This window comes from Oryzias melastigma, linkage group LG16, assembly GCF_002922805.2.
Source record: "Oryzias melastigma strain HK-1 linkage group LG16, ASM292280v2, whole genome shotgun sequence".
Lineage (NCBI taxonomy): Eukaryota > Metazoa > Chordata > Actinopteri > Beloniformes > Adrianichthyidae > Oryzias > Oryzias melastigma.
Window position 1 is genome coordinate 10,730,236 of NC_050527.1, and position 22,364 is coordinate 10,752,599.

A 22,364-nucleotide genomic window follows, 5' to 3' on the forward strand; every position below is an offset into this window, starting at 1 on the left:
AACATAAAGTGTATTTTATTTTCTTTCCACATATAAAAGTCTACTGATTTTCTGACAGATGGTTTTACTGACAAGATTTTCATCAAGGCATGTGAAAAAAATGTTGCTGCAATTTTTTTTTTATTTTTGTTTCTTCCTTGTTGGCTTTTCACTTTTAGGAGACACTGGACGTTTGCTCAAGGGAGCGAGAGTTCAACTCCCTCTTCTTCTCCCTTTGCTTCTTTCATTCCTGCGTAACAGAGCGGCGAAAATTTGGCCCGCAAGGATGGAACCACAACTACCCCTTCAGCAAAGGAGACCTCATCATCTCAACCATTGTGCTATTCAACTATTTAGAGGCCAACACCAGAGTATTTATTCTTTTCTTTTTTATGTTTAATTTCTTCAGATGAATCATAATTATTTTAACAAAACTTTTGTTTGCCTTTTTTTCTAATTAATCAAAAGTAGTCAAATTTACACTGATGATGGGATTAGCAGTGACATTCAGACACAGATGTCCCTCCAATTATTTCTTGAGGCAATTTGTTCCAGTGTTATTTGTGATGAAATGTTTCATCCACATTTACTTTTTCCAATTCCTAATAATTGTGAACATGCATCCTATAATTAAGCTTTATTTCGTAGAAACAAAAAAAAAAAAATCCATTCTTTCCACGCTGCACTCCTCGCAGCTCCTAATGCATTTCTCTTAGAACTCTTATTACTCTGGTCATAACCAATTACATCTCCAAGGTATTCTGCCCTCCAAAAACGAATGTCCTTCATTATGTTAACCAAACAGTAACCTGTATGTGCGTATACAGAGAATTCATTAGGAAGGCAATGAAGCGTTATCCTAAATGTAATTACATGCAGCCAATGTGACAGTTCACAACGCTCCATAAGTGATCACTGCAATTAGAGCTGATGAAGGAAGTAATTTGCAAAACAATACAGGTACAAATGATTGTGAACTTGCAGCTTTTGTAATTTGTTATGAATCCCGAGTTCTTTTCTTCCTCCTTCGCCCTTACGGATCGTCATCTAAGGAAACATTTCGCACATTTGTGGGGAAGAGACACGCGTTCTCATATTTCACTCACTGCCAAAGCCTTTTGAGCGATGTGTTCATATGTATATACTGTACAGCATTTCAATTAAATGAAAAGAGAAGGAAGTATTTTAAGAAATATCCAATTTCCTAAAACTAGCAAACTTTTACTGTTTTTTTTTTAAGATTCTGTTGCAGTTTTTTTTTTTTTTGATGAACTCTTAGAGCCTTTGACAGTCTCTGCAGGTACCCTGGGAGGACTTGTGCTACCTTTTTGGAGAGATCATGTATGGAGGTCACATCACCGATGAATGGGACAGAAGACTCTGCATGACCTATCTGCAGCAATTCATGCATCCAAAAATGGTGATTGAGTAGTTAAAGCAACCTTGAGTGTCTATTGTCTTATTTTGTATGTATTTATTACCTTAGTTTAACTTGTTTCTTTCAATTTTGAAACTCTAAACATGACATTATTGTATACTCTTTGCGCTACTTTTGCAGATAAATAAAACTTTTTTGAACTATTTTCAGTGACTATCAAGGTAAAGGGTGCCCTCTTGGGATGTAAATGAAAACTGCACTCAAGTATGATTATTTTTAAAGTGCAATCCAGGTTTGATGTACATTTTGAAGCTTAAGAAGACACCTCTAAATGCAGTGTATATACTGTTATGTACATATATGCCTGCTCTTGTAAATCCTGAAAAAAAAACTCTTTATTTATTTTTTTTTAAACTTTTTTTACATCCAAAGTCATGGTTCCTTTTTTGTTTTTCTTTTTGCCATATAGCTTGAATCCAGCCTCTCTCTGTGTCCGGGATTTCCGGCTCCTCCATTCTTGGACTACAGTGGTTACCACGGTTATATTGATGAGCATCTCCCCACTGAGAGCCCAATATTGTACGGCCTCCATCCAAACGCTGAGCTGGAGTGTCTCACCGTGACCTCGGACAACCTCTTCAGGGCTCTGCTGGAGCTGCAGCCGCACGGCTCTGCCAGAGAGGAGGGAGTGGTTGAGAGCATAGAAGAGGAGGTGGGAACAGATAGAAGATTCTTCTGAAGAAGTGGCTGACCCATTCTCATTATTAATCAATTTTATGATATTTGAAAGGTTATGACTATAATACAAGACATTCTGAAGAAGCTTCCTGAGGATTACAACGTGGAAAAGATGATGGAGAGAACAGAGAGAAGCCCTTACGCTGTGGTGTGCCTTCAGGAGTGTGAACGCATGAACCTTCTGCTGGCAGAAATCCAGAGGTCTCTCACTGAGCTGGAATTGGGATTAAAGGTGCATTTAGCTGTGATGGTGTTTTGTCAGCACAAGAATAACAATTAAATCTTACTATATGTGTTTTTGTTCTTCATCTACAGGGAGAACTCTCCTTTTCCTCCAGTATGGAGACTCTACAGTTTGAACTTTTTAATAACGTTGTGCCTCATTCTTGGACCAGGCTTGCTTATCCATCGACTAAGACGCTGGCCCAATGGTTACTAAGTTACCAGTGTGGATATTTTGGCTCAGTTAGCACTTTAAATAACAGTTATTAATGAAGGATTGTCTCCTCTTTAGGATGAGTGATGTACTGCTCAGCTGTCAGGAGCTGGACAGCTGGACTCATGACTTCAGACTCCCTGCAGTTGTCTGGCTCCCTGGACTCTTCAGCCCACAGTCCTTCCTCACCGGTGACGTCCCGCCTCGAGAACAATCCGATGATTTTAAAACCAGAAATATTTACATGTATTATCGTGGTTGCAGCTGTGCTGCAGAGTATCGCTCGAAAGAATCAGTGGCCCCTGGACAAGATGACTCTGACTGTGGACGTGACAAAGAAGCTGAGAGATGACTTTGGACACCCTCCCAGGGAGGGCGCTTACATCCACGGACTCTTCATGGAAGGTCAGTGGTCATGACTCTAACAGTCAGAAATAATGAAACTGGATTGACAAAATAAAGGGTTTAGTTTGAAGTGTCTCGTCCCTCTTTTTAGGGGCCCGTTGGGACTCTGAGGCCGGTACTATTTCTGAGGCCGTTTTAAGAGATCTAACCCCATCCATGCCGGTACTGTACGTCAGAGCTGTGCCATCGGAGGTTCTGGATCTAAAGAACACCTTTAGGTGTCCGGTGTACCGCACTAAGCAGCGTGGGTCCACCTACGTGTGGGCCTTCCACCTCCGCACCAAACAGCCTCCAGCTAAGTGGGTTGTAGCTGGAGTTGCACTGCTGTTGTCCGTGTGAAGCACTGATGTGAACAGACTCTCTACTGAATAGCTACTGACAACATCTTAAATAGTATTTTAGGATTTTAGCCATTTATCTTTTGTTTAGCTTAAATATAGATACTAACTGCTAGGGGTGTAACGGATCACGGATTATCCGGATCACTAGCCACGGTTTAGCCCACATATGTACAGAGGATTATTAAAATCATTGTCTGTCCACACCAAATGCAACTGTATACAACTACTGTACATCATCTTTGTTTTAACATGCGTCCAAGTTGCTTCTTGATGGTTATCTAAAAGTCTGTAAACCTGAAGCTCCCGCCAGGTGTAGGAGGAGCCTCCATCAAATACTTTTCTCGAACTCTTCATGGAGGACGTGGATTCTGAGAGATTTATTTATTTGGAAGAGCTGAATAAAAGCATCTCTGTGAGGAGCAGCTGCTGTCCCGCCGCCAGCCACTGCTCCTGCAACAGGGACGTGCTGTCAGGGAAGGCAGTACGGCAAGCCAAAAGGATCAAAGATGGCCAGGAAGAGGGGACATGGCAGTGCTTCACCTGCACATGTACTACAGATAATTATAATTATTTGAAATATTTAAATGTTCCCACAATTAGTTTCAATACTACAATTAATACCAAAAATAATGAAAGTTTAATTTAAACTTTTTCATGTAAGATTTAATTTGGACATTGTGGGGGGTGGGGGCAAGGGAGGAAAATACTTATTAAGAATTATTTTCTCCCAGTTTTTGTAGATTTGGTCCCCAGATATGTAAACGTAATCAGAAACTACATGTTTTATATTTCTGTTTTTGTTCAAAGTTCAAGGATATGGGAGTGTACATTTATGGTTTGCAGTACTTTCTGTATCTTGTCTCAAATATGTGTTTTAAAGCTTTTCAAAAAAGTAATTTTAAGCTTTTATCTTCTTGTTTTTTTTCTTGTTTTTTTTTTTTATACTTTTCACTGATCCGAAAAATGATCCGAATTGTGACCCTAAAACAGTGACACGGTTCTGGAAGTTTTGTGATCTGTTGCACCCCTGCTAACAGCCAAAGTAAAATCTTTTTATTATTTTTATCTCCTATTTGTGACAGAGTCGTCTTTAGATCATGTAATTATACCGTCAAACCTGTAACGTTTGTGTCCGATGCCGCCGCAGCTCTCCCCCGAGTGGGTTTGTGATTTGTTGGAAGCTTATGTCTCCATTTTGAACCATGTAATTCCGGATAGGGAGCATATTTTATTGGAAGGTCAGGATTAAAAAGGCTCTCTGCTCGCCCTCTGCTAACTGAATGATACACAATGCTGTCTGGAGGGATCCTGGACCAAATTCCCAGGAGATGATGTGCATGGTTACTATTGACTTTTAAATGAGGTGCATTTGACATTGACCTTTTGTGCAGCTGAGGCAGAATACTAACAGACTAGTGTAATTCATTCAGCCGAGCCTTTAGGAAAACATCCATTCCAAGATAGTGATAGCTTTGTGTGAGAAAGCAACACGTTAGATAACCAATCCTTTATGTCTCCTCTCTGTTCTCAATCCAAGTTGGATTTTAGATGAGCTCAAGACAAAAATCTAATCTAAAATTGTATCTTTTTAGGCCATTCTTTTATTGTAAATACATATTAAAACTTAGAGATATAGAAAATATTCTTAATGTTCTCAGATGTTTTTTTGGTCTCTAAAATTAATTATAGTGAACTCTATGACAATGAACTACAGGTGCCATATTAATTGTTAAACAAACAGAAGAGTGGCATTAAAACTAAACGCATTGGGGCTTTTTGGGGAAGTGGGAGAGCTCACGTCAGCATTCTTTTCAAATAAAATTCCCCCCAACACTAATAACTGCTTTTTTGGTCTTAATTCCTCCCCACAGCCGCTCTGGCTGCAGACAGCAGGCCAGAAGATTGATTCTGTGCATTGTATCGCAGGAGGGGAAATGAAAAACGGCTCTTCCTGCAAATTCTCTTCATCTGCCTTCTCTTCCTCTCATTAGCACGCAGCAGCGGCTAGCCAGTCATTTTGTGTCAGAGAAATGATACAGTGCTGGCAGTGTTTGGGAGGAAATGGTAGGGTACGCAGCCTGGCGCAGCAGGGGTCGTGCCACGGATAAGTCATTTGAAAGGCCAAGCAGGACACCATGTTAAACTCAGGAAGGGCATCTGTGTCACACCCACGCCTCACAGCAACAGCATAAAATAACATTTTAGAATGTATTTTTATTCAAATTTAAAGGGAAAAAAAACATAAAAACATTATTCATTTTTGACAAATTTGTGTTATATTAAGTAATGAACTATTCAAAATACAACTCTCTATCAAATCAAATATTATTACTACTTAGCTGTTTAGTCTTTTTTCTTATTCTTAAATCCTTTTCAGTTGTTCAGTAATTTTTGAGAAAGTATACATTTATTTAAATTTTTCATAAAATATCATACATTAGTTTTGGTTAAAAACTTTGATCAGAGTCCAAAAACTGAGAATATAAACTCCCTTATTTTTTCTTTGCACAATTTAAATTCATATTTCAAATATTAATACAATTAAAATCCACGTAAATAACTTTTCCAATCAAGAGCTCATGTTGATAAAAAGTTTTATTTCTTGCACAGTTGTGGTTCGACACATTTTGCAGACAAAAATAATAAAGTTGTTGAATGAACAGATCAATAATTCTGAAATAAATGTTATTCAGAACTTTAAGACATCTATACACATATATACACAGTATAAATAAAATCAACTGTACTCTGTTTTTCAAAATAAGAGACTGCTGAGGAATAATCTTTCTTTTGACAAGGGGTTTTTAAAATATAAAATGTACAAGCAAAAGGGACCGGAACTGATCTTACAGCACTTCACAGTGTCTACTCGCTCTAAATGAACCTGTCAATAGAAAGTACACACATACAGAATCTGTACATTGTATTTTCACTGCACACAAACAGAAGGCTTTACTGTTGATGTCTTATATTTTAACCAGATGGAAGGGGCTGTAGCAAGAGTTCTCCATGATTTATTTCCTTACAGACACCTTAACTGAAGCAATGAAACTTGGATCCTCCTAAAAATCCTCTTTTTCTTATTATTTTTTTATTTTGGTGGCAAAAACGAAAACCTAAAGCCAAAATCTAAATAACTCAAGAACAATACTGACTGGTGAAAGTAAACGTTTGATTGTTGATCAATCCAAACTGTCCAGATTTAATGGAAGATATCAAGCTGAAAATGTAATTTTAATTAATTAAATTAATTAAATGTAATTAATGTAAATTTAATTTATTTTATTTGTACTTTTGAGATTTTCAATTATGCAAATCAAAAACCAGGCACCAAAAATTAAATAAAAAAAGTTAAAGTTCGTTTTGTTGTTTAACCATAAACTTGGCCTGTTAAATTATGATTATTGCAAAAAAATATGTTTTTATTGAAATAAACAGATGTTCAGTCTGTTTATTTAATAGGTAAATATTGCCATGCATGCTGCGTCTGTGCATTTGCATGGTTCTGCCTCACAGTTTTCCTGCTGTCTCTGCTTGATTAAGATGGAATTAGTTAAACTCTGACATGTGATTTGTGAGACTTCACCCAATGGTGCCTATAAAAACAGAACTCACTTGTGTTCTTTATACAAGTTGCCTCATGATGTGGGGATGACTCTGGTAATAGTATTAAATCTGAACATTTTTCTACCTTCAAACTTGATTTATGATTATTTTACACCATGGTTGCTGAATTTACCTGCAGACAAACAGCTTTTAGTTCATGTGTCCCACAGAGGAGTGATTAGTCCATCTGTGCAGCTGAGAACCTGTGCCATCTGCAGGACTATACATGAACAGCAGCAGCGCACTGATGCGGACCACACTGATGAACGTCTACAGCTCGGGTCTTCTGCTGCTGCTGCAGTTTAAATGCTGGCTTTGCAGCTCTACAGGAAGATGGTTTCGGCTGAGCCTGCTCTCAGCTGCCATGGATCAGTCCCACTGCTGCCCATGTATGCAAACGTCTTTCACAGACACCCAAAGACCAGCCTTTTTTTCTTCCTGCTTGTTTATGTGTCTGCTGACAGTCTCATGATTGAAAGTCTCCCTCCCATGTTCAGCTGGGATTGTGCAGTTTGCCTGTGATTGCTGACTGAGTCCTGAGCTATCAAAAGGAGACAGTGATAAGTGGTTCCTTGGCAAATCAAAAGGAGTGGGAAGCGGAGGAGGAGCTGTTCCCCTTAAGCCCGAGGCTCCAGCCTGTGCGACAGCTCGAACAGAGTCTGCTGATTGTCAATGACGTGAAGGCAATCAATGTAGGCTCGCACCTCTGAGCTGCTCTTCTGTGTGATTCCATTTCCTGGAGAACCAGAAAAGAATTTTACCGCCAGAACATGACAGCAGCATTCACAACCCTTCCAGTCTGTTTTCTATAGCCATTCAAGAGCAGGCCTGGTCTGTGGTAGCTTTTTTTTTTCACTTTGCTTTCTCCACATTGAAACCTATTCTTTTTCTGTCAAACAACGCTGGAAGTTGTGAGGCAAACACTCAGACCTTACATTTCTATTTTTGTTTTAAGTCACAAAACTACTAACCCATGCGATCCTTCTGACATTGCCGGATGAGTCGCACCACGTCTGCTATCATGTGCTTAAAGTAAAGAGATTTCGAAGTTAGTGAAACACTTTATTTGTTTGAAAAAAAAAAAAAAAAAAACACAACAAACTCACCAGCTTTTCAAAGTTGACCATATTGTTGTGAAAGGTCCTGTTGCCTTCATGAATAAAAGTGATATCTAGGGGAAAAATGATGAAACGGTCCTATCAAATTTAGTCAACAGAAAAGTTTATTCTTCTGGTTTTGGAAACTGAAGGATGTGAGATAATGAGATGATGAGCACACCTTTCAGAAGCAGAGGAAGGAAGGGGATCTTTGGCACCTTCATCTTCTTCAAGGAGTCCCTGTAGGCCTTGTGGTTCAGTGAGGGATCCTGTAAAGACATTTAGGATAAGCGAATAGTAAATAAAATGAGCTGAAGGTGGGAGGTTTGGAAGACTCCAGATGTTTTATTAATTTGCAGGTTAACATCAATATTACTTATATTATTTTTTTAGTGTTAACTTACAGTGATAGCTTCCAGTTCTGAAAACAGCTTTTTGAATTTTCCAGGAACTTTCTGCAAAGAATTTAAATATATTATTTTTGGAAACTCGTGAATAAAACATGAAAAATCCAGTGATCCCGTCATGAGGCTCCTACCTCCCACGTGTGACTGAGGCGGCTAACAGCTGCAGCATTCAATCCCATAAATATTGCAAAGAAACAGTTGAGATTTCTTTGTGCTTTACAACTAAAAGGGAATCACAAAGTTTATTTTATTAGTGGAAAATAAGCACATTTGATAAATGTAGTTTACTCTGCACCACCAGAGGGAGCCACACTCTCACAAACGTGCATCCTATTGGCAGAATTTCAAACCCCACTGAATGTTCACAGTCAATGAATGTTTTAACACGCTGCCAATGAATGTGAATAAAGACACTAACTGAGCTGCGATCTTGATGAACTTCTTGATGAGCTGGACCCTTTTGCAGAGCGTTGGGCACAGCAGCACCTCAGTCATCACCCACAGCTGGACCTCATTGCAGCGCTGCAGCAGCAGTTCTAATGCCATCGTGTGGCTACTGCAAACATGGCGGTTGAAGGTGAAATAGATCACCTCTTGCTGCAAAGTAACACCATTTTATTAGAATCTTCAAGGTCAGCAATGTCAAACTGTTTACTTATTGAGTTTTAAGGTCAAACCTCGTGCATGGAGTCGAAAATGGTCCAGTCAACATCTGTGAGGGCAACGGCCACATCCCACGTGTTCAAACTCAGAACACGAGCTGTCCTCTGCTGAATCTCTGAGTTGTCTACAAATGGGTTCTGTAAAATGTAGTGAAAGTTACAAACCTCTCTCAGACATTTGTGTCTACATCAGACACATGAAATCGTCTTTTAGCATAAGTGATGTATGACAAATGATTCCCTCAGGCATCAAAGCCAAGCGGTGAACCTTAACCATGTGCACTAATACAACAGCAGCTGCATTTTATCCAAATTCAATGTCATCTATATTAAAGACAACTGTGCCCTTCGTTAAGGACACAATGAACAGATTATGACTGAAAACGCTTTTGGGGACATTTCTGTTAAAAGACTTCCCTCTGACCAAGGACCAAGTCAATCACAGAACGAGCAGGTCTTGTTATTTCCATCTCCAGCTGTGCATCTTTGAGGTCGTTTGCATAATTGCATGTCTCATTATGCATTGTCTTTGGGGTTTCAGTGACTGTTATGCACCTTGTGAATTAATATTTTGGATAATTAATGGGATTTTTACAGCCATTTGGGTAATTTAATGCACCGAATGGCTAATTTTGCATTGGATTTGGTTAATATTTTATGGTATTTTGGCTAATCAGCTTAGCCACTCTACGATTGATACGAGCTCATTTGATTGTTGTTTTTCATCCTATCTTTTACAAACATAAGGATTAGGAGTGTTTTAATAAAATGGATTCAGTAAAGTATCACAATACTTTATTTGGCAATACTTGTATCAATTTAAAATACTGCCAAGGCGATATTTAATTAATTATTTAAAAGTGAACATATTTTTCAGTCTTTTGTTTTCCACTTAAATATTTCCTAAATTCCCAAAAGAAAAGTATCGTGAATTTGCTTAGGTAAAAGCAACTTGTTTATGAGATACATCTGCATTCTTAATGTTCTGATCATTAAACATGTGTTTTACAATTTCACTTTTTTAAATAATGTATTAAGTCATAACAAGATATAAAAGTAAATATTGTCTGGTACTGTTTTAGAATATATCGCATATTGTATCATGATGCATGTATCGCGATACGTATCGTATCGCCAGATTCTTGCCCATATACACCCCTAATTTGGATTAATATAACTCTTATTTACATAATATTTAATACAGTAGTTTAATATCATTTTTTTTGCATCTTTTCAGTCATTTCAGTGTCTGCAAACTCCTCAAAGTCAAATATTATAAAACTTCTTACGGTATAGAGAATGGAGAACATGGGAACATGTATAGAGAACATGGGAAGGATTCCTCCCCAACTCAAAGTAAGAAAAAAAATATTCTAGTAAAACCAGGTCCTCTCTAAATCCTTGCAGCACTTCAAGGTAAGCCTATTTAGTAACCTCACCATGAAAGTAACTAACTGAGATGAGACTCACCTGGACTTCACCAAGGTCCTTCCTGCAGACATGCAGCCTCTCTACCGACCGTAAAGAAGCCGAGAAGACTCTTTCCTGGGGCTGCAGGAGGAGTCTGCCTGAGAGGGAGAAAACAAATCACAAACAGCAGAATACCATTAAAAACCTGTCAGGTGGCGAGCGAGCAGAAATCACACGTTGGAGATAAGAGCGCGCCATGCTCTGATAAAAAAACACAACAGATACCGGCTTCTTACAACTGCTATGTGACACCTATCTCTCTATTTATAAAGCACAGACATTAATATAAATGTTTCTATACCACTAAACTTTTGTCACCTATTTTAATCAAATCTTGAATATCTTTTAGTACGATTTATACAAAATACAATACAATCCTTATCAACATCTCTTTATAAAGTTCTGATGTTTTGCACCAAACGTTGGCAGCTGTTTTGTTTTCTATCCTGGCTGGTGAGTTTATATGATATCTACCTCCAGTATATGTGATTGCAACCAATATTATTTCCCCCTGAGAAACGCCCATCCGCTCAGCCACCGCCTGCAGGAGCTCCTGGACCACCACCTCAGAGTGCACCCTCATGCTGAGGAACGAGTCCATGGTGACGTACACGTGACACAGCACTGGAAAGAGGAAAAATGACTAAATGCTTTTATTCAAAAACAAGCTTCAAAGATTCTACTTTAAGGAATCTGCTTTGTGTCTGTCATTTCCTGGGAAAGCCCCGACTGTTTCACCCGTTCAGACTAACTGGCTCGTTTCATTTAGTTTGGAAACGGCGTATGACGGGAGGAATGCGTGAAGAATGTCAGGTTTTACGTCTCACCTTCCTTGGTCTCCCTCTGCGAGCTCCTGGTCTGCGGCACGTTCTCTTTCCAGCTCAATTGGTGGAAGAGCGCTTTGCTCTGAAAGAAGGGAAGTGCGTGGATTCTGACACACATTCATTCTGCCCGAGGCCGTTTTCACACAGAACAATGGCTTCGTGAGCGTTAGAGCTCAGTCAGGTTCTTGAAGTGTTCATACCTTTCTGTGAGGAGAATCTTCATCCCCTGTACTGCAACAGAGAGAGACAAAAGAGATGAACTCTCTGTTCTGATGATAATCAGTTCCTGTTGTATAATCAGGTTAACGAGATCATAAATTCTATACTATATAAGCTTCCTCCTGTCCATTACTGATGCTCAGTGTTAAGGAGAGATTATGGGGCTCAGTAGATTTTTAGACCGTTCTACATGATCCCTTCATTTAATCAGCCTATTCTCATTGGTTAGTCTTGGCTAACGTGATAGATAGCCCTGTGTCCATTATCATCCCTCAGCTTTTACTGGGCTCTGCATCACAAAAGGCATGCTGGCACAAAGCCTGCCCTGAGGGATCCCCCTCCCAGAGGCGAGCAGCAAGCGTTCTCTAATAAAGGCTGATTCCTTCTGTCATGTCTGGAAAAAAAAATGTCGAATCACTGCAGAACATCAATGAGCTCAGTGAGAGTTGTGATGATGCACGGCGCAAGAAATAAACAGCTTTTGTTCGCACTGTGAGATCTCACTGTCACGTGACTCTGTCGTCCCTCTCCACAAAGGCCAGATGGAAACTGATGGGAGGCTTGTGTCAGGAGACGAAAAAAAAAATAATGACACCTTTTCACTCGGCTGCAGATCACCACAAAGCAGTCAAGCTTGTCCTCCTCTGAAGATTGATTGTGAAAGGGCTATAAATGCAGGACTGTGTCAGGAACACCCACATGTGCAGCCCGCAGGTCTAATGGACTGGGTGCTGTGGATTTCCCTGCTTGGATATAAAAAGAACGAGTCAGGTGGAAGCAGCAGGGTCAGGATGCATAATCTGGTCCCTAATGGGTGGAGGGCTAAACTATCCACAGGGGAGAAACTCCCCGATTGAAGGAAGAGGAAGGAGGGAAAAGGGTGTGGCGATGGTGGCAAAGGATTGTTCACTTTAATGCCATTGTGTTTGCTCATAACAAGCGTACTGACGAGACTGACATTACGATAAATGTATGTTTTTTTGTACATCCTTTAGGGTAGACATGTTTTGTGTACAGATACATCCACATGCAGCTTTTCATATCTGCACTTGCTCATATTTTCATAGAAAAGGGAGTTAAGAGGCTCCAAATACCCTTCGTTCATCTCAAACTTCTAACGTCAGTGTATGAATTTGGATGACATCGTGAGCTTCCAGACTGCCAGATTCCAAACCTTAGTCTGCCTCTTCAGGCAGGTGTTTTCCTGAAAAATACATGATTTCTGACACACTGGAGTTCAAACTTCAGCAATAATCCCTCCGCTCCCTCATTACTTCTGACTTTTAAACTCACAGATGCAGCTCCTGTCTCTGTATCCTGAGGTGGTGTTCTTACCGTATTTGGGGTAATTCTAGTGACAAGCAAGAATGTTCTCTATGAGAGATTTTTGCTGACACTGCAGACTCTTTCCTTTATAGACTATAACATAAAACCTTTACAACTACACAGCATTGAAGGATATATTTGTGGCGTATATTGCAACATATTTGGATGTTTTTGTTGAATATTTTTACATTTTCTTCTAAAGAGAGTGAAAAGCCTTGAATCCAAACTAGTGAAAGAACACAAGTTCCTTCTTTTTTTCTTTCGTTTTGGACATTCCAGATAAAGAGCTCAGTTATGTTCATGATCTTGAGCACTACACCCCAGAACACAGCCCTTACGCCTCTGTTTCTGAATGGATTCATTGATAAGAATCTAAATAAAGAAGCTGTGAGAATGGACCCTCTGTCTTTATTTTCAGATTTTTTTTCCAATGTTCAACAGTCTGAGCTGTTACTGGATTTTTGGCCACACCATGAATTGTTCAGTTTCACTGATGTTCTGGAAATGACTGATGATCACTCACTGTCTGCGATGCAGCTGGTAGAGTTTCTGCAGCTCGCCCAGCTCCTTCTCAAGGGCAGGATGCTCATAGAGATCACTCAGCACATGGCGATATAAAGTCTGAAAGGTAGTTTGTGTTAGTCTGAGCCACATCTATCTTTTATATTCCTCTGCAGCATCTCCTACCTTCATGAAGATTTTGACATGCTGGTCTTCTCTCAGGAAGTCTTTGCAGCGAGACATCCACTGTGACACCAGGTGCAGGACTTTCTGCTTTCTCTCCAGAGCCTCCTTTGGGTCCTCCATCCCTCTGCGCCGTTTGGTGTAATACGTGCAGTTTGGTTAAGGCTTAGATTTGCTTACGTCACATGATCAGGACTTAATGAATGAATGTAGTTTGCGTTAAGGATATTGTCCCAGCAGGGCTTGGCATAAATCACTGGTTGACATGAAAACCGGGTAGGTGAGCAGAAAGTCGTCCAGGAGTTTATCTGCAAACACATTTAAACAGCATGAAACCTCCACTTTGTAACAATTAAGACCCAAAAATGAGGAGGAAAACAAGCCTAATTAATGCAGCAGCACAGTGAAGGGCTGAAACACCACTGACACGGACAGCTGCATGAATAATGTGTGGGGAGCTGCACAAACAGTAGGGCTTTACTTTTAATTTAAATTGCCTCTGCTTTCTTTCTGTTCCACTTTGATAATGTAAGCAGCAGAGCTCGTTTGTTACTGTCAGATATCTTTTTACAAAAAAAAAAAAAAAAAAAAAGCCTTTAGATCTGCTTTGCTCTAGTAAGTTGAAACAAGCGTTTACTGGCATTATCTTCACTCTCACACATTGGCCCGTGCAGGCTGCATCTGTGGAGATAAGCCAATAATCTTGATGTGTCAGGTGACTCTCTCTCTGTGACCTCTGATGAAGTGTGCATTGGCACTGTTACTAAAACACACAAAGGAGCAATCAAAAACAACTTAGCCGTCCACATAATGTGGTTAGAAGATAGATTTGCTGTTTGCCTTTAAGGTTCATTCCCAAGTTAGATTAAAGAAGTGCAACTGAACTGTGAATGAAATGAATCATTTAAGTCCCACTCTAATGAAGATTTAGTTTTTTAAGATGTTGGTGTAGTATTTGTTTATTCAAATTATGGTGAATCAAGATCAGACAGGTTCCCTCCAAGCGGATGACTGGCTCAAAACCGTACAGCTGGATAGCTCCAATATTATCCGCTATTTTTGTTGCAATGCTAGGTTGGGGCTTACTCAGTGTCACAACTCAGAAATTAATTTCTGATGAATTACTGGGGCTGGGTATCGCCAGAAATTCACCAGAGACTGGATCAAGTCATTTCTGGTTTTTTTTTTTTTTTATATTCTTTTGACACTCTCAATTCAGTTTTTAGTTTACTCGATTTACACATTTAGACATATGTATTTAGAGAAATACATTAATGCTATATTTATTTATTTGGAAGATTTTCATATGAATCTGATACAGTTCACATTCTGTAAAATGTATTTATGAAATCATAATGAGATTTTTAATGCCATGCAGTGTTAAATGGATTCAGCTCCAACAACTGTTCTGCCTCTCCTGGAGGGCATTTTCAGTTTGGCCACTAGGTGGCGATCACTCGATAGCAATACACCTTATTCCAGAAGAAGAGGAAAGTATGAGCAATAAAACAGTGTTTTGGACCACTTTAAACAATATTTTGTCAAAGGAATCTGGAAAATGCATCCCTGTGAGTATATAAAGATGTTTATTTAGTCAGTGATGTATGTTAATGTCGATCAAGTATTAGCATTAACCGTCCTATGGGAAATCCCATTAAACGTTAGCATCAAGCTAGCAGACTTTATCTTTTGTGATGGATCAATCTCTACTTTTATGGATTGATTATTGATCTATTAAGCTTTGGGATCAATTAATTGATTTTATCAACCCAGCCGTATAAATTACTGCCCTCCTACAGAAATTGTGTCCTAGAAAATGACAGATTTCTTTGATTTTATAACTAAAATACCACTGGGGACGCTTTTAAAGTAGATCAAAAGATGATCAGAGAGGAACTTTAAGAATTTGAATTGTCCACATCCTTAACTCCTTGACGTCTGAGTTTATTTCTAACTATTTAAAAAAATCCCTCATGTTTTTGCTTTTTATGTAGATACTAAATTTGGGTAATTTTGGACCTTAAGTGGTTTGATTTGCATCAATAGGAATCAATTAACTATTTTTTGCATAAAATAACTTCAAAGACATGCTGTTAATTAAACTACAATAGTTTAAAGACCAAATCAGAAGCTCTTGCAAAATTAAATATAAAGAACAAGAAGCATCACCACCACCACCCCCATAGAGTCCATCCTGAAGATGCTCTCCTCTGAGCCCTCCTCATCCACTGATCTCATTACAGCCTTCCTTAAGTGTGTCCCACATCCACAGTAGTAAATTCTTCCCTTTCATTTGATGCTGACTTCTTGGGGCCTTTGTCTGTTCCTCTGGCCCGCAGGACTCCCCAACATCATTATGTTAATCCGTGCAAAGCAGCTGAGGATACATCAGTCACTGCTTCTGAGAGCCTCCTCACACTTCATATGCAGCCTTCATAAAGAAAACATGAACACCTAATAATAAAAAAGAGAACTTCTTCTGTGCGCACTTGTTCACTATGTGTGAACAGAAAAGAATAAAAAGGTTTTCCTCCATTTCGGCGACGCTGCAGAATTGATTAACTCGTCTAACTCGCAGGTGAACTAAGAGATCCGTCATCCTGCCGATCTCGTCTCGTAGTGATCAATAAAGCTCTAGAGATAAGTGCACTGCTGATGAATAGGTCAGGAATTTCCCCCCAATTCGCATGACCAGATGTTTTTGTTTTTTCTGCAGGTAAGCATCACATGTTCAATGCTGTGCAGTAAAAACATTTCCTTCAATATCCTCTCATTAGGAAAAACAAATTTGTTGTTTTCCAGTTGGCCTAGAGAATTGTGCAAAGGAGAAATCATTCATCATTGTTAGCTCTTATGGAATGAGCGCAGGAAACCATCAGACATCTGCACACTTGCTTTTCCTCCAACATGCAAAAGTGCTTCCATGTGCAGAATAGGAACTCTCAAAGTTGGACCGCTCAGTACTTAAGACGGCGAGCCCAGCAGTAATGAGGAAACACATCAGTAATGTGTTGCAAAAGTTTATTTTTCCTGCAGTTGTTTTTTAAAACCATCCCTCAGAGAAATGCCATGCATATCAGCCGTGTGGATGTTTAAAGAAAAACATAAAAGTCTTGGTTCTTCTCCAGCTATCATCTCCTGCTGAGCACAACTTCCAAAGACAAGCCTCTCAGCGGTAGTGTAGCTCTAACACAGACACAGGAGTCAGACTACTAAACATCACCGAGTGCAGTTCAAAGAGTGTTTAGGACTCCCCAGGTCTGTGCCTCTTTGACCCCGAGATCACACGGCATCATGCTCTGTGTGGCGGCTCTCCGCGGAGGACTCCCTTTGGTCTGCTCACAACAAGCTGGTAAATAATTCATCAGCAGCACACCGCTCTGTTGTTCTTGGTGAGCATCGGCTTTAACCTCACATCTAACTAAATACTTAAATACAGATGACATTCATACAAAGTTGTCCAGAAACCAACCCCATTCATGTATGAATGCATTTAATGGTGGCATGTGTCAGTGAGAAATCCCCCACTTCCTTCATTGTTTCTGCTTCCTCTGACCGTCCTGCAGCTCAGTCACCACCCAAAGCTGCGTTTCCAGTTTTAGTTAGCAACAGAGGGTCTCCTCTGCCTTGGCAACAGTGTCATATTATCATGTACCTGCTGGGATGAGAGGAAATGTGTTGATTTGTGGTTGCTGTGAGGCTGGAGTGCTTGTTGTGCAGTCTGTCACGGCTTAACGCGAAAGATATGAGCAAAGTTTATCTCTGTCACAAGTTTTAACCCTCTCCGTTCCAGGAATAAAAGTGGGGGGGCTGCTCTTTAACTATGTGGGCACTCTGACGCTGAAAAAGTCTGACAGTTTGTGGGCTTAAACAAGCTAGAACTCATCTGAATCCGTAAAAAACATTCTGGCAATTATAGCACATGATTAACCCAGTGATATCCCCCCCAGGGTGCTGACACCACTACAGTGAAGGCAGTTTCTGCTCTGGATTTCTTTTGTTAAATATAACAGTCACTTGATTTTATACTTTTTTAAAGGACATTGGTTAAAGTTGGATGCTGACCTGACTCTTTGCCCTGTGTGGTCCCGCTGTCGTCATCCAGTGCCATGTCATTCAGCAGATGCTCCAGGATCTTCTCGGGGGTCCCTGACACCACCACGTACCTGTCAGAGACAGCAGAGTCAGCAGACGAGTCCTCCTCAATCGAGGACAGCGAGCGGCTGCTGCTCCACTCCTCCTCTCCCTCTGCCCCTTCATCATCAATGTAACGAAAGTAGGGGACGTCAAAGGTGGGCATCGTCAGCGGCTCAGCCCGACTGGTGCTCTCTGTGCTGCTTTCCTCTGAGCCCTCCTCGTCCTCGTCCTCCTCCTGCTTTACCAAAGCAGCGAGCAGCAGCAGCCTGCCGTCCTGCAGGTTCAGGGGCTGCGGATGAGATCCCATCCTCCCAGAGTCCCCGTGCCCTCTCAGCAGCCGTGGCTATTGCAGCATGACCCCTTTAGACATCCACCAACAGCTGCTCCGCTCCACTGATGGGTATTCCTCCAGCACTCTGAAGTCTCCCAGATTGTGCACGATCAAAAGAAGGAACCCTCTGATGTGGATGAATGGATGGAGTGCCTCACAATGTCATTCTGCTGACTTCTATGTATTTGATCAGCTCATTTTAAGTGCCAGGTGCTGTGATGTAAGCATGCCTGAGTGAAGCTGCACAGACAGAAGAATGATGTGGAAAGGAGTGCAGGAGAGAGAAAGTGAGAGAAAGAGGGAGGGTGTCCAGGAAGGGAGGGGGAGCGGAGAGGCTTACCTCCTGTTCCTCGCCTCCTCTCTCCCTCCTCCCCTTGCCAGTGCGGTGAGGGCTGGCGGCTCTGACGACACTCTCTGGAGAATGAGCACATCGCGGCCGCTCTCCCTGACACACAGGCGGACTGCCTCGTCACTCTGAGGCTGAAAAGAGAAAGGGAGGGCTTCATCACCAAGGAGATTCCCTTCCATTTTTTCCCCTCATCTCACATAAATCACCACTGATTTCCATCATAATACTCTGGCAGGAACAGCACTGTAACTGAAAGAGAATTTCCATACATCATTGTTTAGTCTTTATCGCAGGAACCCATTCAGGGATTAACACAAATGACTCACACACTGATTTATGCACAGAGCCAATTAAATTATGGGGGTTGTCCAGAGGCTCCCAGTCTTAAAGTTACATTGTGCATATTAACAATTGTTTGTGTGGCTGAAACCTCCACTTTACATTTTAGGACCTTTGTGTCCGCCAAATTACACATTTAAAAGGGCTGGGTTTAATGAGATTTACGTCTTTTCAACATCTTTCTCTAAATTTGATGCTTGTTTAAGCTACTCTTTATTCATCAATCCTATTTTGCGATTATATGTTGCACAAAATTGTCTTTTTCTCTGGACATTGTTATAAAAAACAAAAAACGTTTTCTTATTTTGTTACAAGGTGAATAAATAGATCAATAATCAAATGTCTTGTAAAATGTTAAATCATTTTTGATGACCCTTAAGATGTTTTACATAAACAACACATAAGGTCATATGACCCAATCTGTAATAATGTTGGATCATTAAAATAAAAAAAACAGAAACTAAGCTCAAGTCTAGTATCCTGATTTTTTACAAATCTTCTTACCCAATACATGGTAAATGGCGTATGCTTATAGAACATTTCTATACCTTTGTTAAGGCCAAAAATCCCATCAACCCCCTGATATCGATAGAGTTTCCATGCAAAGTGCAAACCAGATCATCAGGGATCCTTTGGTACAAGACTAAATGAAGCTAGAACTGAACCTGCAACCTTTGGGTCATAAGGGGCGGAGCCAATGGGGGGGGGCAGCAAAAAGCAAGAGGACCTGGTGACAGAAAAGATGGCGGCTGACAAATGACAAATATTAAGAAATCATAAATACAAACTTTTTACCAGTATTAGTACTTGCGCCTCAGCTATTAGAACTGCTGCTTAAATTTAAATAAAAAAAGACACTAATAAAAAAGTTTGAAATATGAGTTTTTGATCCTTTCATTTGTAACGGCCTTCCACTCTGCTTTTCTCATTTGCCACCCTTCCAAAGTCTCCTGCCCCCACATCATTTTCTAGCTCTGCCTGAGTGGACTGCTCTACCTCTGCACCACAACCCTTGTCCGATTTATAGCCTGCAGTGCATACATGAGTTTGTATTGTGTTAAAACAGAAACTATATTAATCTCTGTCTGCTGCTACACAAACAAGTTGCATTAAAATAATTGTATGCAGCTCAAAACTGAAGAAACCTTTTAGCTTTCCTACATCTGAAAATGAAAAAAATGACTGTACCGATTATGTTGTTAAAATATTATATTCTGGAGAATTGTTGGGGCTTTTGTGCTTGTTGTATTTGCAATAATCAAGATTTAATCTTGCAAACATTTATGCAAATGAGTTCTTTAGCTCCCAGCTCCTCCTTGTTACCCCCACGTTAAGCCTCCACCTTTTTTTGAAGGAGAGCATCCATTTACTGAAACATCATCCTCACGTAACATCTCCCCTTTTTGCTTAATGTTTTCTATCACAACTAAATCTCAGTGCCCTCATTTCAACAGCCTCTAAGCTTTAAAAAGTTTATAGTTCAAACACAAAAAAGATAGCAGCAGTTGCTGGAGCGTAATGATTCCTGATAGCTGCTTGACAAGTGAGAATCCAGATCAGATATATTGCTCTTAATGAGAAACTCCCAAATTGCAGACTCATCGTGCTTCATTTCCCTCCTTCACCCCTGCTCGCTACCCCAGCCATCAATCAATGCAACACAAGACTCTGTTCATGCAATTAGTGGCTCAGACAGGCTGGAAGTGGCTGCAGTTTGCTGCTCTAATTGCCTTTTTTGGCTTCCTCCTGTTAAGCACTTCCTGGGATATTGACACTTACCAAATATTGACAAACATGGTCCATGGATGCATGAAATATGAGGCCTTTACACACCAGTTAACACTCTTAATAGCTAAATATGACAGAATGCATCACTATGTGGGCCTTAATCATTTCAATCATTGCACAAATACACCTTGAAGGTAGATTCAGGTGAAAATGTTTACACATTTTTGAACTGGTAGGTCCTAATAAAACAGACAACCAAAGAATAATTGCTTTTGACCCTTGTCTTGTCCTTTTTTTCCCCTTTTGCATAACATGTAGAGTGACAAAAAATGTGGAAAATTCCTAGAAAGGGAAGGCTGAACTGATTCAAATCATGCTTCTTGGAACAAAAAAGCACATGGATGGCTCTACTGACCCATGATATCCACACATGACGCTCGCCGGGCGCTTTCAGCTTCGTCACAAGAGTCTCCAGTTTTTGTCTCACGACGCATGACAGCCAGCTGTCCTCTCATCCTCACTATGAATAATTAATCCTGGCACGGATTCTCATGGGTACTGCTCCATGAACAGAAAGCTCTACTCATCTGATTTACACATTTGAGAAAAGAAGTCAAGAACGGACATGAAGACTAGAATTGATAATGCTGTCAAAAAAATATTTATTAATATTCTCAGCTGAAGAACAAAGAAAACAGTGCAAATTCAATTAATTTGTATAAAATTATAAAAGGTGTGTAAAATTTAAAGACAATGCAAATCCATTATTTTCAATGATGTGGAATATTCTATGCTACGCCATTTATTGTAATACTAATAGCATCAACTAAAGTAGTTAAAATGTTTAATTGTTTTTTGCATTTTATTTAAAACAAAAAAATAGTCTATGATCCTTCTATAAATCATCATGCCTTCAAACATAGATTGATATACATAACATTAATGGTGGCTTTGCATCAGAATCTCTCACTTACACCCACTAACATACAGTCTGCAGTACATTAAGCGCCAGGATTTAAGTGATTCCTAAGCTCTTTGAGGACGGAACCATTTGTGAGAGTCGCATGCTGCACAGGGTGGCATCATTATGGCTTTGCTCTAAAACCTCCTCAGGTTGAGAGTCATCTCAAAAATAATCTCACATAATACCAATATTTGGAGATTAATGTCAAGAAGCAATGAAATCAAACTGTCTGTCCATTATCAGTGAGATTTCAAGCATATCTGTCCAGAATGCTCATGCATTCCAACAATTTGAAAACATTTAAAATTAGAAATGTGGTTTATTTTGAATAACTTTAACATACTTAATGCTCATTGGTAATGATCCGATCAACAATTACCTTGTCATGAATAAAAGGTCAGAGAGCCAACAGACGAGAACCCACCCTAAGACCACACAATGTATTGGCACGACGGTCTCGCCATCTACGTCATCTCTTCCTGTAATTGTTTCATAGTTCAGCTCACAAACACAGCTGGCAGGAAGGGACAGGCTGAACCCGCCTCAACTTCAGCCAATCAGGCGGCTCCGGATTAGCTAAATGGAAGCTGACATAATACTTATAAAAAAATAGTACAGGCTGAAGAGAATGTGGACTGAGTGGAATGACACATTTTGAAGAGGCTGCTTCCAGGAATGGTGCTTAGAAACAACTCCCCAGCAAACCAACAATGCTGGCATAGAAATGAATTTTTATTAAACTACAAGAAAATATGCTGAAATATTTTTGCTTAGATTTTTCATTCATTTTAAGACCTACTAAACATTTGATGTATACTGCAGATATACAGATTCAAGCCCCCAAGACATAAGTCAAAAATTTGAAAAATGTTCTTTAAATAAGCAGAAAATGGGTTAAGAAAAAAATGTCTTACCAAGAATTATCATCTCAAGAAAAAAAACTC

The 22,364-nt window shown here is 39.9% G+C and overlaps 2 protein-coding genes across 2 annotated transcripts in view; one reads left to right on the top strand and one right to left on the bottom strand.

The window, feature by feature from the left end:
- LOC112143295 (dynein heavy chain 11, axonemal) overlaps positions 1 to 4,549 on the top strand; it is a 36,205-nt gene extending 31,656 nt beyond the window's left edge. The window contains exons 62-69 of the mRNA XM_024267144.2: positions 159 to 350; positions 1,271 to 1,399; positions 1,827 to 2,069; positions 2,148 to 2,327; positions 2,411 to 2,526; positions 2,610 to 2,722; positions 2,796 to 2,936; positions 3,028 to 4,549. Of these exons, the coding sequence (XP_024122912.1) occupies positions 159 to 350; positions 1,271 to 1,399; positions 1,827 to 2,069; positions 2,148 to 2,327; positions 2,411 to 2,526; positions 2,610 to 2,722; positions 2,796 to 2,936; positions 3,028 to 3,275 (1,362 nt within the window). The 3' untranslated portion in view covers positions 3,276 to 4,549. The remainder of the gene's footprint in view (positions 1 to 158; positions 351 to 1,270; positions 1,400 to 1,826; positions 2,070 to 2,147; positions 2,328 to 2,410; positions 2,527 to 2,609; positions 2,723 to 2,795; positions 2,937 to 3,027) is intronic.
- Positions 4,550 to 5,854: 1,305 nt separating this feature from the next.
- LOC112143297 (rap guanine nucleotide exchange factor 5) overlaps positions 5,855 to 22,364 on the bottom strand; it is a 17,533-nt gene continuing 1,023 nt past the window's right edge. Inside the window, exons 2-18 of the mRNA XM_024267145.2 lie at positions 18,381 to 18,520; positions 17,638 to 17,738; positions 13,802 to 13,880; positions 13,576 to 13,720; positions 13,412 to 13,509; positions 11,544 to 11,574; positions 11,347 to 11,425; positions 10,994 to 11,143; positions 10,520 to 10,617; positions 9,065 to 9,187; positions 8,806 to 8,984; positions 8,519 to 8,609; positions 8,385 to 8,435; positions 8,162 to 8,249; positions 7,990 to 8,054; positions 7,855 to 7,909; positions 5,855 to 7,619 (exon numbers count right to left, since the gene is read on the bottom strand). Of these exons, the coding sequence (XP_024122913.1) occupies positions 7,501 to 7,619; positions 7,855 to 7,909; positions 7,990 to 8,054; positions 8,162 to 8,249; positions 8,385 to 8,435; positions 8,519 to 8,609; positions 8,806 to 8,984; positions 9,065 to 9,187; positions 10,520 to 10,617; positions 10,994 to 11,143; positions 11,347 to 11,425; positions 11,544 to 11,574; positions 13,412 to 13,509; positions 13,576 to 13,720; positions 13,802 to 13,880; positions 17,638 to 17,738; positions 18,381 to 18,520 (1,692 nt within the window). The 3' untranslated portion in view covers positions 5,855 to 7,500. The remainder of the gene's footprint in view (positions 7,620 to 7,854; positions 7,910 to 7,989; positions 8,055 to 8,161; positions 8,250 to 8,384; positions 8,436 to 8,518; positions 8,610 to 8,805; positions 8,985 to 9,064; positions 9,188 to 10,519; positions 10,618 to 10,993; positions 11,144 to 11,346; positions 11,426 to 11,543; positions 11,575 to 13,411; positions 13,510 to 13,575; positions 13,721 to 13,801; positions 13,881 to 17,637; positions 17,739 to 18,380; positions 18,521 to 22,364) is intronic.